Source organism: Melospiza georgiana, chromosome 6 (assembly GCF_028018845.1).
Source record: "Melospiza georgiana isolate bMelGeo1 chromosome 6, bMelGeo1.pri, whole genome shotgun sequence".
NCBI lineage: Eukaryota > Metazoa > Chordata > Aves > Passeriformes > Passerellidae > Melospiza > Melospiza georgiana.
In genome coordinates this window covers 47200702-47217789 of record NC_080435.1, presented here as the reverse complement: position 1 = coordinate 47217789, position 17088 = coordinate 47200702, and the positions used below count along the sequence as shown (strand labels likewise).

The window sequence follows — 17088 nt, the reverse complement described above, 5'->3', positions numbered from 1 at the left end:
GATGAGATGCCAGCCAAACCAGACTGTGCTAAGTGCTAACGGTAACAACATACTTCCATAAAAAAATGCTGCTGTATCTTTAAAATTATTGGCAGCTCCTATTAGAAGAAAAAACCAAAACCCACCTATACTTCCCGCTTTGCCAGTCAGAAGGAAGACAGAACTCTGCCATTACATGTTTAACCAGCAAAGGCAGCAAAACTGAGTGAGCACCCTCTATCCATACCTATGGCTCCGTCCATCAAACCTGTTCAAGGGTGCCCTGGATTAACACAGTGGGAAAAAGAGCCTTTAGCTGCTTGCAACCATCAATGTGATTTTTTTGCCCAAAGGAATATGAACAATAACACTATTCAAAGGAATATCCAAGGCAAATTATTCAAGTTTATTGAGTTCCTCCTTATTTACATATTTTGTTAATGTGGAATGTCATTTTTGTGTTTGTCTTGGGCATAGCAATAGTTGTTGCATTAAAGCAGGTAAGATCATCTGGCACAGTTTTGAAAGACACATGTACTACTGTCATTGATCATCAAAAATTGCAAATTCCCTTAATTTGTCAACTTTGATCTTGGCAGTGATTTAATCATCTCTTGAGAAGGTGTCTTTTTAAGGATATGCTCCCTATTAAAGGATAGAACAAGAGCAAGTTGATATTGACCGGAATCTTGAAAAACAAAATGAGACTATGGCTTATTCTAAAGACTACTTTATTGTAAAACAGGTCACCATTCCCACTGCTCTTGGGTAAATAGCTGGAAAAATTGGAGTGTGTGGAAAGCAGGAACAGTGTAATCAGTCAGCCATCCATAACATTTAAGCAAGGTGGAATACAGAAATGCAGTGTGTTCACTGGCATAAGAAAAATAAAAAGTAACTTTTTGTTTTTTACCTGAAACTAAAAAAGTAAGTAGTTAAACATGTTGCTGACATTTAATTAACCCCAAATCAAAGTGAATATCTTGCAAGCCTGAGCCCTGAATGCAATGCCACTACCCTCAGTACAGCCACTTGGCATCACTATCAGGAAACATGCTGCTTTCCCTACCCCTCAGCACAGCTCCCTCGTGTCTGTGTGCAGGCATCTGGGCACAACAGATTGGTGGTGGTAAGGCTTAGCATAATTGTAAAATAATAGGAAAGAAAAATCAATACATTTACCAATTCTGTCGATAATATTGACTGGCAGCCCTATAATTAAGAAAGCTAACAGTCACTGAGTACCCCAATAATGATTACTAGTAAGTGTCTGGTCAGGGTAGAATTATTATTAATGCATTATCAAATTACTTGGAAGACCCATGCAGACATTTAGTTACTCTCATTGACAGTGCCAGTACTTTTTAATTAGAGGTCTCCTTTAGAGGTGATTAGCTGGTACACTTAACCAAAACTCACTGATTTTCTTTGGTGAAGCTCTGGAATGACTGCAATGTACTCCTGAGCCAACTTCATGCCTAATGAAATATCCTGACAGAGAAGCAAATAAACCAGCCCTCCATTACTTTTGATACTGAACAAAAATTCTTCAGGAACATAATTCAGGAACATCATAACCTTAACACTAACAAACTAATTTGAACAATGCCTGACAACCCTCAGTGAAGGATTTTCCCCTAATATCCAATTTAAACTTTCCCAGGTGAAACTTCAGATTCCTCTTGTCCCCTCACTTGTTACCAGGAAGAAGAGGCTGATTCCCACCTGGCTACAACCTCCTTGCAGGTAATTGTAGAGAGCAGTAACATTTCTACTGAGACTCCATTTCTCCATGCTAAACATTCCTAGCTCCTCCAGTTATTCCTTGGAAGACTTGTGCTCCAGACCTTCCAACCAGCTCCACTGCCCTTCTCTGGACATGTTCCAGCCCCTCAATTTCTTGTCATGAGGGGCCCAAAATTGGACACAGCACTCGAGGTGTGGCCTCAAAAGTGCTGAGTATGAGGGGACAATCACTGCCCTGGTCCTGCTGGCCACACTAATTTTAATACAAGCAATGTGTTCTATTAATGGGATGCTGTCAATTTTATCAAATACCTGGGAGTACACTTGCAAGATACAAGTTCCAACCCAATCTGAAATGTACACATTTAGAAGACAGAACAAAGGATATGTTAACAAGATTGCCTTTATTTTAATTTGAATTTTACATATAATTTTTATTCCAGCTACTGGGGTCAACTGACAGTCTCACAGAGCAGTAATTTTAAAATTAATTACAGCTATAAATGCAGAGAGACTCTCTGAGAACAGTTCTTGTCTTGAAAACCATATTAGGAACCACAGTAAAGAAAAAGCATATAAAAAGGTATTCAAAAAAGCAGGTTCACTTGTAATAACGTGGTTACAGATTCTCCAAGAATCTCTCCCTTATTAACATTTTAATGTTTCAACTACAAATTAGCCATTAGAGTAGACATTATAGCTTACAGAACAGAAACAAGCAGTTTTTGCAAGTCAGGCTCAGTGTCAGCAAGTGGAACATCACAGAGTACTGGAAACACTTATGATGGAACCCACATATTTCCATGTGTATCAGGGGCATCAGTGTAAGGAATATTCCAAATCCACGGTTGATCTGCAAACCAAAACAGAAACACACTCATGAAAAATTGATTTATCAAATGCAAAATTTGATTCTCTTCCTCTTTTCCCTCTGGAGGGAAGAGGAAAGTCCAAATTCTCACTGATTTTCAATTAACATCATGTGCAATTTCAGTTTAGCAGACATTTGTTTTCTCTTTTTTTTAACTGTAAGATAGAGTTTTCAAAAGGCTTTGCTTTCTCCTCAGATATTATTTTAAATATAGTTATAACCCAACATGCTCACCAGCTGTATAAGAACTGTATTCAGATAATATACAAGTACAGTAATGCAGCCAAATTTGGTATGGCCTAGTGCCAGCAAGTTTTGCGCTGCATCTCTCTTAACCCAATGTAATTATAAATAAGCACTGTAACATGAATATTTTTCACAGGGACAGTAAGAATTCAGTACCTAAGAATGACACTGCCTGACCTCTGAAAAGTTCACATTTACCCCTCACTTCTTCAAACATTACATTTTCAGATGAGCAACATAAAATTTGCTCAAGGTAGCTATTATTGGTTTGCAGCACACAGTTCCCTCCCACTTCTCAGAATACAGAAGCTCTTTCCATTCTTGGGAAAGAGAAAAGGCAACACAGCAGAAGTTAAATGCTAGCTCTGCAACCTGCTCTGTGCTCTTCCTCCTACCATACATGTGGCAGAAATGCAGCTGTTCTATGAATCCAAGGTATTATTCTACTCCTTGCAGGCTACTCCTACTGAGATACAGAAAAATCCTTTAACCCTTTTTTGAGTGATTTTTCTCAATTAAGAAATTTATGAAAATCTAGCCTGCTTCTTCTCTCCATGTACAAAATGAGCCCTGAAGGAATACAGTGACATTAATCTGTAATATGCATAGATTAAACAGAATTGTACCAAGGATGACAGGAATAGCTATTGATTGAGATTACTTTTATCCAATTAAATTTACAGGATCCAATGACAACGCTTGACAATATAGAAGAGAGAATTACTGTAGCAAGGAAAGGAGAATAAGAAAGTGACAAAATCAGTAATGAAGGGTTATATAAAGTACACAACAGCACATTGTGACAAGTACCATGGGAATTAAACATGGGCAGTTTAATGCTACTAAGTACTCATTACTTGCCACAGGAGTGTTCTTCATTCTCATACTGTAGTTCCATATGTTGCAGTAAAACACATCCCAGCTATGGAAATATTTTAAAATGTGCCTACTTACAGCAGGAAGAGAGCACTAGGGTAGGTGGTTGGTTTTTTGTTACAGTGGACAGGTGATTCCAAAGCATATAAAAAATAAAAGGCACCAGAAACCAGAAGAAACTATAGCACTTAAGTCACAGTGCACTGCCAAGAAAGCTCTCTAGGTTTCTGGCCCAACAAAAAGATATCTAGACTTTGAGTCATCTCTTAAAAAGAAAAAAAAAGTAGCACCATTATTTCCCTATGCTTGTTTTATCAGTCTCCTGCTGGAGAGCCATGTGTACCTTTTGTATTTTAGGTGAACACCTTACCAGATAGTAAACATTAACAGTTAGAAAAATGGGTACAGAATAGAGCAAATGTTGGGAAAAGGATTGAGGACTTCAAACATACATTCAGATTTAAGCACTGACCTCTATCTATGACATCAGAATAAATCCAGTCCCACTCAAGCACTGGAATCTGTCACTCAAGAGTACATTATGCAGCTTAGACCTATCCATCTTCCCTACTTTCCTACCATCTGGCAGTGACTCTGCTTAATTCAGCAAAACATGCAGGCAGAGAAAAACTTCAGATGTACAGAAATAACTCCAGTCACCTCCTTAAAGCATGCTGAGAGGTCTCAATCCCTAATTTAGCTCTTTCTAATTGTAGCTATCTAAATAAAATTTGCTCAAGGTAGCTATGATTGTACTTGGAACTTTGTTCTGTTAATGGGATGCTGCTGATTTTATAAAACAGCTGACAGTATTTTAATAAGTCCTGTGTGGAACTAGTGCTGATCCAAATTATAATTCAGTTATTTATAAAATGGCAGGTTCAATTTTAAACTATTCATCACTTTTAATAGGATCTATAACACAAGAGAAAGGCAATGACTGTGCACAAATACTGTATGATGGCAGCTGTTTACTGTTGCACATGAAAATGACTGCCAAGCTTCTCTAAGTTAATTCCTTTGACCTTCTCGGGGGGGAGGGGGTGGAAACAAAAGCCCCAATAATTTTTCAAGTGTCCTTAACATACCTACCTTTCACACACTTCAAGATCAGTGCTTGTTGATTTCTGATACCCCAACTGCACCTCACTGGAGTCAGTGTTATCTACTAGGCTGGTACCACAGCTTCACTCCTGCTTCATTTACAAGCAGCAGAACTCCAGCAGTGGAGTCAGCACTCAGTAAAATAAATGAGCCATTCCTGTCCCACTGCTACTTAAACATTGTCTGAAAGCTCAGGTGGAGCACTGTTTCATTTATACTCAGATTTTTGAACATCCTCTCACAACTTAAAAGACCACCACATTTTACTTAAAGGTAAAGAGGCTCTGGAGAACTAGACAAGTTCTTTTTAATAACACCTGAGTATCACTCAAAGAATCCATGCTGGCAGGCCACCTGAAGCCTTCATGTTCTCATAAAGATGACAGATGGCAGTACACTCAAAACTAGGCACACGCAATTGAATAGCAAAGGATAAAACACAAAGAAAGCACCTTTGTGATCCTCTTCCTATGGGTGTCTTTTGCACTGTGAGTGGAGATCTGGATGAGAGAATTCCTGGCTGATTTCTAAGCCCAGAGACTGGATTCTTACCTCTACTTAATTTAAAAAGAAAGCTTCAAAGCAACAAGTATTCACATATATAGAAAGGTTGCAAATAACCAGACTTCAAGTCATTCCTCATGGCAAACTCACTCCCCACTGCATGAATCTGGAAAGTTCTTCCTTAAGCGTTTGCAAAAGGTGCACCCTGCACTTCAGTCTCTCTTGTCCCCTCCCTCTGGGTGAGCATGGCATTTGAAAAGGAACTAGTCTTGTTCTTCTCAATGCAAAAATCATACTTAAAGATCTCAAGAAGGAGGAAAGGCAGATGGGGAACAAATGTGGGATCTATATGAATATTCACAAACAAAGTGATGATTTCTGAATACCAGGACAATGACCACTTGTTTGGGAAGAAAAAAAAAAAAAGAGAAAAAAGCACCACCCAGTACTGCAGCTTTAAACACAGGATTTGCTTTGTTTCTCAACAAAGTGCTGATGTGATGAGGAAAAAGAAAGTATTTTGCACTTTTTGGAGACTTCCCCCAAATCGTTATTAAAAAACCTTGATATACTCCACATAACAGATGATTTCCTCAGTCAGTAAACTGTGTAATATCTAAATCACAAATGAAGTGAAACTCCTTGACTACAGTAAGCAACTTGTATTGGCAAGAGAGATAATAGCAATACTGCAACTGAGATGTGATGATGGGAACGCAATGAGAAAATGTTATACAACAAAACTCTTATACAACAAAATCTCAGTACTCATTTAGAAGATTCTACAAGAAAATAAAAATCTGAGTACTGTTAAAGACACAAAGAACTTTTATTTATAGGCTATTGTGTGCATGATTCCCAAACACCAGACTGGATAATTTTCAGCTTCCCTTCCAAGGAACTCTCAATTCATACTGCTGGTCTATAGGTTTCATTTACCTTGATATCATCGATACATTGAGCTTTGCAATAGTCTTTGTTATTATGACAGCCTGAATCTGCTGGTTAACTACAGAGACCGTCAGGAGATTGATGTATCTGTATCATTTATTTATCTAGATATTGAGTAGTACTGTCAGCTACCAGATTTCTTTTTAATTCTTTAAATGTTCTGTCCTAAAGATACATCTGCTGCCCACAAATGGCCTTCTGCTGTTCAGCTGACTATTGGAGGTGATCAACTGCAATTGCTCAAAACAGCAATGTGAAAAGAGTCAATAATGTACATGTTGCACACAACAAATGTTATCTGCTAAAAATTAATGAGGTCATGCAGAATACAAGCCTACTTTTCCTCTGAAGTCACATCTTACCTTTGCTTCCATACTTTTCTGGTGGGAGGTCATAAGGTACAGGAAAATATGTTGCTGAATCTTTCCTTTCTGGCAGCTTTTCCCTTCCTACATGAAAGTAACCTTTGTCCAATCCCTATGAAAGAACAGAAAAACACAGAACAAAAGATTCATTAGTTTCTGGGACAAACTTAATCTGCAATAGATGCTTTCTCAGTCGCTATGTTAATGAACAAAACTTTCTGCCTCCTTTACTGAGATTGGATACTTCATGAAGCACCTTAAAAACTCAGCTTCTCTTACTTCTACTATTTGAGCTCTTCTCTTTTTATTACATCTATTGGCTTGGCCATATGGGTCCATATTGGATATATTCTGTCTTCTCAGGCCTCTACACATATACTAATTTACTTCCATGTTTACTAGGTGAACTCCTTCAGTGTTTAATATTTAACTGAAGTAAAAAGCTTCTAAAATTTGTCTTTGCTGTTTAGCTTCATTCTGACCACATTAACTGGATGCTCATTATGTTTCATGGATTAAACCAGATATCACTTTGTGTTATAGAAGCAAGTCTTCAAATCTGTGCTTTTCAGACATGTTGGGTAACATCATCCACAGACACAAAGAAATTTAATGAAGATTTGAAACTGCTTGCACAAAATCTTCAAAGACTACACTTATATTAGAATGACAGCATTACTGTCAAACAAGGTTAAGGACTAAAAAAAGAAAAATGCAATACAGTACAAAGGTAGACATATTTAAAATGATTCGAGTAACTTGGGCAGATGGTATTGCTTAGCTACTTCTCCAGAGAAATTGGATCCCAACTGTAGTGAACTACATGAAAGCAAAATCTCTTAGTTCTGAGATTTCAAATAGCTTACTGTCAATCAAGTAGTTGGATTAGAACAGACTAGAAATGTAAAGGCTATCAAGTTTATTTATAAGATATTACTGACAACTATTTTTCTTTCTAAAATCAAAGAATAGTTTGGGTTGGAAGAGATCTTCAAAGGTCATCTAGGTCAATCCCTGTACACTGGGCAGGGAAATGTTCCACTAGTAGCAGGTTGCTCAGAGCCCCATCCAACCTGATGCTGAATGTTCCCAGGCATGGGCTATCTACCATCTCTCAGGGCAACCTATGCCAATGTTTCACTACCCTCAGAGCAAAGAATTTCTTCCTTAGCTCTACTCTAAATATACCCTCTTCTAGTTTAGAACCACTGCCCCTTGTCCTGTCCCTACAGCTCTTGTTAAAAAGTCTGTCCCCACCTTTCTTATAAGCCCCCTTTTGGTAGTAAAAGGCTGCAATAAAGTTTCTCTGGAGCCTTCTCTTCTCCAGACTGAAGAACCCCAAGCTCTCTCTGTCTTTCCCCACAGGAGAGGTGCTCCTGACAATTTCTGTGTCTCTTCTCTGGACTCAGTCCAACAGGTCCTTCCTGTGCTGGGACCCCAGGGCTGGATGCAGCCCTGCAGGTGGGGTCTCATCAGAGCACAGCAGAGGGGCAGAATCCCCTCCCTGCCCTGCTGCCCACACTGCTCTGGATGCAGCTCAGGACACAATTGGCTCTCTGTGCTGCTCATGTCCAGTTATTAATTTACACTTTATTCAAGCTCTATGGTCCACCAGTCCGAGTTTCACAGCATTACTGTTTTGTGATAGTACAAGCAAGCATCCTAATTGCCAAAAAATTCCCATGGTATTCAAACACACACATGGTCTGAAGGGAGAGTCCCAGCTATATACAATACTGCAAGTCTTTCTTCACTGGAGTTTTACACCATCAAATGCCATCATTTTAAGTAGGAGACAGCAGCATCCACATATGACCACACAAAGCATGGGAATCAATGCAGCCTTGTGCCTTTTTCTTTAATATTCAAGAAGAATAGTAACCTAGAAAAAGGAGAGTTGCCAAAGACAATGTCAGACAGCAGTTCTAGCAAGTCAGTTCAAGAATCTCCCTTAGAATATAGATGCATCTTTTGTCTCATGACCCAAAGTAAGAACAAACTATAGGTTATGATGTAAGAAACACTGTACATTATTTCAAGGACTAGGAAAAAGCCACTGCCCTCTAAAGGAAAGAACAGAAGAAACAAACAAGGTCCATGCTAAAGGACTGCATGAAAGAAAATCCAGTTTGAACTTCCCTTTCTTATATAATTTCAGTCAGATATTTTGATAAATCTGCATTAAAACCAGGCTACAGCATTTTGTGGAACTTAGCCTTAAGGTAACAAGTAATATGTTCAAAACAGACCAATGTAAAGATGCAAGATTGCTTTTAAAAGCTTATAAACATCTAAGAGTTTGAAAATGACTGGGAAAATTCATAATTACTTACACAAAATGCAATCTAGTTGTATAGCCTTACTTCTAATGAATTTGAATCACTCAGGGATTGGTAGAAATGACATGTAAAAATGCAAAAAACATACTTTTGTTTGTAGTTGAAAGAACGTGAAATATGCCAGGGATTTTACAGCTCACAAACAACAGGAACTGTGTAAGTGGTGGTGGTGCTGAAATATATTTTTTCATAACTCACAGCAGTCAGGTTGCACTTGGTAGGAGGGTCTGGGTGGCGTGTATTCCTAGATACTACTCACAAGATGACAAATAAATTGTCAGCATCTATGTGACATGTATGAGGTCTGATTGCCTAGATATCCCATGAGCTTCTCTGGTCTTCTACATCACCTACAGAAGAAATGTGGAGCAGCAGGGAAGGTTCCTCTGCCATACTGTGAGATGGTTTTATGCTACAACAAACTTCACGTGCCTGATCGACAGCACCACAATTACAAAGCTGCTGCCTGGCACCATCTGAGTTGGACATTTGTGAAACCCTTATTATCACAAAGCACAGTGTAGAACACAACCTACTTCAGCCTCTACCTACAAAGTAAGGACATTTTTCATCTCGTTTTCTTCCTCCCTGTTATCCATTGTTTTCTTCAACCTAGCAGTATTTTTGTTTCTGCTTGATTTCTTCTACACTCCATGCCCTGTTACTTCTTCAGCGTTTTTCTTACCAGGCATTTTACCTCCTTCTCTTGTTCTACAACTTTGGTTTTCTCTGCCTTTTCTTCCTCAGTACTCAGCAATTATATTTCCCTTTCCTCTGATGCTGTCCCCCAGTGCAGCTTGACTCAGTTCATCCCAGAACAGTTTTATTTGTCTGTAAGAATTTAACCTATAGAGATCTTCCATTCAGGAAATATTCATCTAAGAAGAGACATCTGGTTTTTCTCAAAACACACTGGAGTAAGTGTCTAGTTTGTGGAATACATTCTTTAACAAGGCTCTCTGAGGAGATTCACATGCTTTTAAAAATAACTCATGTGTCTATCTTCACACAGAAATTGAAGTTAAGTCACACTTTGTCTGTTTTGAGCATTTCCTGAATGTTGACAGCTCTCACTGCTGTTTCCAAAAAACAAACCAGCAGGACCTTGCAGAAAATAATTTTGTCTGACTTATAAATTTTCCTCAGCCATATTCTATTCTGTCAGAATTTTTCCCTCAGCAGCTTTATTTTGCTCTTTGACTGCTGCTTACAGCAATACATTTTGAAATGCTGATAAATACATATCTCAATTGGGAAAGAATTTTTTTTGTACTTTTAAAACTTTAGGTGCTTATAGGGCTTCTATTAGTAGCTTAGCATCATACATTGAAAAAGCAGACACTGGGAAAAATGGGAAAAGGAAGTTTAACAGCTCTTAAAATAGTGTCTTCCAGTTTTTGCATGGTCTTTTTTGCCCCAAACACGAAGCAGACTGCAGGCTATAAAAAAAGAGATCACAAGATAAAGGTAAGAATTGCTAGCCATACTGAAGTGGGAATTAAGACTGATACCATTACAGAATTTTGATCCTACTGAAGTAATTTTTAACAGGAGACAACTATTATCCCACTGGATGATTATGGGATTGAGGTTTCCAATGCCACTAACAGAAACATAGTCCTTTTTGGCAAAACTACTTAAAAACTTGCTGGTTTCAGCAGCAAAGAATTAAGGATGCAAACAAACTACAGGGGCCAGGCTCATCAGGCCAGCAGAATACACAGCAAAACCTTTCTCAACACTGGGCACAATTATTCCAAAGAGAGCTTTATCCAACTGTACCAGAAGAATTATTTATTTATTTTTTTAATAGGAAGCCAACAGTGACAAACTCAGGTATCTAAAGCTGAAGGCTCTTGGTTTGGAACATATGTGTCTGGGTGTCTTTAATACTGGAATTTGAAAATCTTGTGGCAGTTCTGTGAACACTTAAAGCAAGGCTTAGCATCTTGAAGTCTACATACAAAATCTTTGTTTACTTACATTATTAGCTTTCCTACTCCCACTCCATTTTACATGGGATGAAAGACTTCATCTAAAACTAGAGAAACCAAAGAAGAAAGTGGTATTACATTGCCTTGGAAGTTGATGTTACAGTCAAAGAGCTTAACCAGCTTGATTTCGGTTCTGCTCTAAGTTGAGCTATGACAGAAGGTGCCTGGCTCAGTTATTCAAATGCAGAAGAAATTTAGGCAGTTCAGTTCTGAAAATCACATGCTAATGCCTGGCTGATCTCTAATCCAGCTCACACACCCAGACCCAGAGTCAAGTACAAAACAGCACTTCACTCCAGTGAGTATTCAACATCAAATACAGCACTTCAGAATCTGAAATATTGTTGTTAGTTGTCTGAGTTTGATTATCTAGATATAATTACAGGATTTGATAGCACTAGGTAGGCAATTATGGGTAGGTTTCCTGTTTAATAGCATCTGTTATATTTTTCTGAGCTTGTATTTCTAAAAGCTGACAGAGCCAGTATCATATTCATGAAACCTCTAAAAAGATTTAAGTATTTCACAAATTTTTATAATATTTTACAAGTCAAGCTCAAATTATCTTAGCATCTTACCAGACACAGAAGCTGTGAGGAAGAACCATTTACTTAAAAGGCTTTCCATTAGTCACTTCCAAGATTTTTCAAACAAAATAATTACTGGAACATGCTTCCCAGAGCTCCATACTTTTTGGTCATTGCATTCTCACTGAATGTTTTACCTGTTAAAGATATACTTTATCTCAGCCTCTGGAAAGGAATCCCCAGCAGCTGAAAGAGCAAGTTGAAAAAGAGAGAGTGTGGATGTAGGAGGTGAGAAATGGAGATGGAAAGGGAAATGTAGTTCAAACACAGGACAATCTTACTTATAATAAACATTATTTTTTACTGAACAGAAACTTGTGATCTAATGCCAGCATCAGCTGATTTTTCCCTAAACACTAAAACTCTAAATGATAACAGCTGTTGCTATATTGGGAACAACCATTCAACATATTTCAGAGAGTCTGTATTAGCACACCAGACCAAGACCCAACCTCAAAGTATAATTTTGGAAGCATTTTAAAAAAAGACAAAAGCTGGCAGTCAGCTGATAGCAAGTGAGGAACGACCCACTTCCAAATTTGTATTCAGCAGAAAATAGAAGGCACAAACTGCAGAGCTAGAGGAGTTCTTAAGATAAGTGACATGAAGTGTGTGCTATGCAAATACACCAGGGTAGTGTGGCCAGGTAGTCCCAGGTGCAGGATTCAGGCTCCAGTCTTTTCTGGGACATGGGTTCAACTTCCATCACAGCCAGGAATATTTTAATTGGATTGGATTATATGATCTTAAAGGTCTTTTCCCAGCCTAAATGATTCTATGATGCCAAGTCTTAACTTCTACCAGAATACTTGTCATGAACTTTGTGATAATACTGCATGAAATAACCTAAAGAAACAGAACTATCAGAAACTGGCAGCATTAAATCAGCATTCTGATAGCTAGAGCATGGTGAGTCCCTTGAGGCCTAGGAAAGCTCAGTTATGTTTCAAAGCACTTCATGTAGTTTATATTTTGCATAGCTTTAGCTGTGAACAAGCATTTCTGTTTCTAAAAATTTTAGTCTATTCCAAGTTCTCTGCTATCTTCACTTAAAACTACCCCACCACATAGCACTCTAAAACCACAATGAACCAGTGTGACAAGCAGACAAGTTATCAAAGAAGCACTTTTTATGCAGCTAACTGCATGTACATAAGCCCAGTATCAGTATTTGTCTGACTACCTCCTTGTTACCAAGGGTCTCTGCAGGCACACACTTCTCAGGGAAGAAAGGAAAGCAAGCTGCAGTGTCTCTCCCTGCTTTGCTCCCACATACATTGTGGGATATCACACACATGTGATAATCAGGTGACCTCTTCTGGCTGACAGTCTCCACAATTAATTATCAATATGTAGGAAACTGGGAGAAGAACTAAGTATTCTCTTCCAAAATACATACTGTTCTATATTCTTGCAAGTTTTAAATGAGCTTCAATTAAGTTATGCTCTGAGAAGTCTGAAACCCAAGATTATCTTGAATACACTGACAGGTTTTAGTACAGCCATCTAAAAGCTGTAGAAATTATAAAAAAGCATAGGAGCTTTCTATAAGAAAGACAAAGACAAGGGAGGCAAAGGCTGTAGAGAGAAAGCACTGTATTCACACCATGGTTAGCTAACCCGTTTCACACCACTTTGTAAAAATACAGCAGGCCAAACAGACCCAGTGAGGAGAACCCTGAGAACACCATTATGTAATAATTTTATATCTGGATCTGTTTCTCTAGAATCATATTTGCATTTTAAGTACAACCAGTGTCCCTCTACTTACCACCCTCCCAACCCAAATGATACAGAGGGGAAAAAAAAATTGAGAAAAATAAAAGTGATCAAAAAATCTCCCCCCCTAGGAACAACTGAGCAGGATAAGATTCATCATTCTAGACAAAGATAAAGGTGTCTGGAAAGAGAGGTATGAAAAGGATGATTAGGGATCACATAGGTCTTGCATCTTTCAGTGCAAGGAAAAAAATCCTTCAAATGAGTAACTTTCAGAACCGCCTCATGTGACATTATTACATTGTGGAACTCAGCCAGAGCAGACTGTGACTGCCAAAAGCCTACAGATATTTAAGAGCAGACAAGAGATGCTCACAGAATAGGCCTCTAAGTCGTGAAATATGCAGGGACAAACTACTACATGAATGCCTGGCCATTATAATTTCACCCAGCATGGACCTGTTATAGCAAGCCCACAGAAGGGCCACAAAGATCATCAGAGGGCTGGAGCACCTCTCCTACAAAGACATGCTGAGAAAGTTGTTATTAGAAAGTTACATGACTGTGTCATCTGGTGATCAGTTATGTTTATACAAACCCCTTAATTTACTAGGTACAAATACACCAGTACCATAGACTCTTTGCCAGGCAACACCTAAAGATAGCCAACTGGAAACTGGAGTACCCAACTCCCAAGAACATTAATTTATCCCTTTCAGGTCAGTTGCTGTTAAAAATTTTTGCACAGCTTTGTTTGCCCAGTGCTTCATTATTCTGTTATTAACAGTTGTTTACACAAATGGTGTTTCCTTTTTTAGAGCTTATTGATATAAAAAACAATGCTTCCTGCTATAAGAAGCTCTCTGATAAACACATTTTCTTCCCCTAAACCATGCTGGAGAAAAGCATCTCTAAGGTTCATGATATCAGAGACCTCACTACTATGCAAACTCATTATACATGTCAAGATTGAGATACAGGAATTCTTTAGCTGCACTCAGAAACCATCAATCTTAATATGCAATCTCAGGAGACTACAATTATCCAGTTAGGGTAGGCAAACATTTTTACAATTCCATAATATTAGTATATATTCATTTGGGACTACATTACTAATCAGTAGAAATGACAGAACATTATGTGATCATCTGTGAATATTATCTAGGAAATAAATACTCTTTATCAGCAAAATATTTCTAAGGACTTTTAGCATACAAATACTTTTTCACAGAAAATTGCAGTGGTCTTCCCTGGAAAGAAGAAATTTCACACAGGAAGAAGTCTGAATGTTTTGTGATCACAGGCTAACTGCTGTTGAGAACATTTTGGTACTGTCAGCTCATCAGAGAGAAGGAGGAATCAGCCACATCTTGCATCTCCTCCCATCAGATAACAGACAAAACCCAATCTAAACAAAGAAGGGAAGCTTTTTTCTTAAATACAATGTGTAATTAAGGACTTTCTAGCACAGGATTTCATAGAGGGCTAAAAACCAGCAAATGTAGATCAATAAGGAACTTGATGTTAAGAGAGAGTCACGTGACTGCAAATGCATTTCAGAGAATGACCAAGAACAGCGACTGGGGCAAGATTAGGAATCATTTCTCAAGTTACAACACACACACACCTTACTTTAATGTGAATATGCACTCACAGGCCAGTTTTAAAAAGCACAAAAGAAGAGATTTGATCATCCTTTCCAATAACATTTAGGTATATGTTACAATTTCAAAATATTATTGCCTGTCAGTAAGAGGAAAAAAGCCATAATACCAAATCCATACCTGCTGTGTAGGAAAACAAGACTATGAATACCTATGAATACAAATTTGATTTCCTATTAATTTTATCTGGAAATACAGAACCTACTGATCAGATTATTCAGTTATGCTTGTATTCATAACTATTTGCAGATTTTCATGATATCTCAGGATTTGTGCTTGAACTATGGACTTACAAATGCTGAAGGCAAGAAAAGAACTCCAAGTTCGTAGGAACGGATCATCAGCTGGCTGCCATTTTTCTCCAGAGCTCCCCAGGCTGCTTTAGATAGATTGGCACTATGAAGAGAAACAAAGCATTTTAGTGAGGCACAATCTTCAATGCAGAAAATGCTTAAAGAACATAGCCTAACAATGTCCTTCTAGCAGGAGAACTTAAATTCAATCAGAATAGTCTTCTCACAAAAAGGGACTTGGTTGTTATTCCTTGTTGTTATTTTTACAGCACAGTGGGAGCAACAGAGACAATATGTAGAAAGGCATTCATACAACACATGTGGATAATTATACAAGCCTTTTTCTGTCATACAGATCTACAAGACAAATTCAGCCTTTTGAATCTTCTCTGCACATTTCAGAAAGGAATTTGGTACTGGTAAATAGCTTCAATTTGATGACTTAAGCAGATTAAAGGCTACCTCAGTTAGGACTAGCTACAATACCTTCAGTACAGAGTGGATTTGCATTTTACATTTTACTATAGAGTGTTAAACAGTATCTTTTGCTCTTGGCATTTTGTTCTTGGATCTATTTATGATAATAAATACTTAAGAGGTTTTACGATAACAAATACAAAGAGGTTTTGTTTCAATTTGTTATTCAGCACCATGCTGTATTTAATCTTTCATCAGTATCTACTACAAAGGAGACCAATTTGGGAGTCAAAAATATATGCAATTCTGTTGTCAAAATCTACTTCTACAGCACAATATGAAATTTACACCTTATGCTTCAACTGATGGACATACTGGATACTGTTTGATAACAGCAAATGGTGGAGCAGAAGAAACATGAGAAGAAAATAAAGCAACCATGAATTTCTGTATTAGATGGAGTGAGCATCAGATTTAAACTAATCATTACCACTATTGCAAGCAACAGTATCTATGAATGATGAAATTTAAAGAGATTAAATATAAAGAGAAGGAAATATTAAAGTAACTGAGCATTTAAGAGTAAGGACAGATCATAATCTGTCGAATATAGGGTTGCATAAAAACTGAAACATATCTGTATTTTTCATTTACAACAAGACATTCTCCCTTCAAGTCAAGAAATTCTTGCTTTCTCTTATGGCTTTTTTAACAACTAAACAACAGAAATATAAAGCTTGTACTTCCAGGCAGACTGCTAAGCAACTCAATCTGACAAGAGATCAGATTCCAAATTCTATGTTTTATTACAGTAGGGCAGCCCAAGTACAACTTCAGCTAACCCAAACTCTGTTTTGTAGAAACCAGCACATTCATCTATAGCACACCACATTTTTAAGAAACTTAACCCAAATTTAAAATATTTATCACTTTAGTTGGTGTTGAACCCCAGAACTGGCAGTCACAACTCAGACAAGATTTTAGTGTGATTATCAACAGTTTCTGACGTAATAATTTCAATCTGCAGCCTCAAATGGGACAATGCAATGGAGAAACATTAAATATGGACAAAAATTCATATTGCTATTTGAAGTATTATGTGGGTTATGGAAGTAACTCACCTGGGCCTGCAGCTGACAAAAAACCCCCCATATATAAAGTTCTTAAGTGAGAGCTGTACTGGTTAGATGTTTACCTTGTTACCAAGAACCAAGCAATCTTCTGGAAGTCAGGAGAGAGTCTCATGTAAGTCTTAATGTGAGGCATAGCATGAGTTCGACCCGTGACTTCTGCTGACCATTTACTAGAAAAGCAAAAGGAATTCTTTTCATACATGGTTTTATTTTCAGGTCTAAAAAATACCATATGACAGCACCATGATTTCATGAACCCTACATATACTTGTCACACTCGATACTTACTTCTCCTAGAGA

The 17088-nt window shown here is 37.8% G+C and overlaps 1 protein-coding gene across 2 annotated transcripts in view; it reads right to left on the bottom strand.

Moving 5' to 3' along the window:
* Nucleotides 1–2112: 2112 nt before the first annotated feature.
* TDP1 (tyrosyl-DNA phosphodiesterase 1) overlaps nucleotides 2113–17088 on the bottom strand; it is a 35743-nt gene continuing 20767 nt past the window's right edge. For both annotated transcript variants that reach the window (XM_058026165.1, XM_058026164.1), the window contains exons 13-16: nucleotides 16851–16958; nucleotides 15239–15341; nucleotides 6640–6754; nucleotides 2113–2578 (exon numbers count right to left, since the gene is read on the bottom strand). In XM_058026165.1, coding sequence (XP_057882148.1) covers nucleotides 2505–2578; nucleotides 6640–6754; nucleotides 15239–15341; nucleotides 16851–16958 — 400 coding nt within the window. In that variant the 3' untranslated portion in view covers nucleotides 2113–2504. The remainder of the gene's footprint in view (nucleotides 2579–6639; nucleotides 6755–15238; nucleotides 15342–16850; nucleotides 16959–17088) is intronic.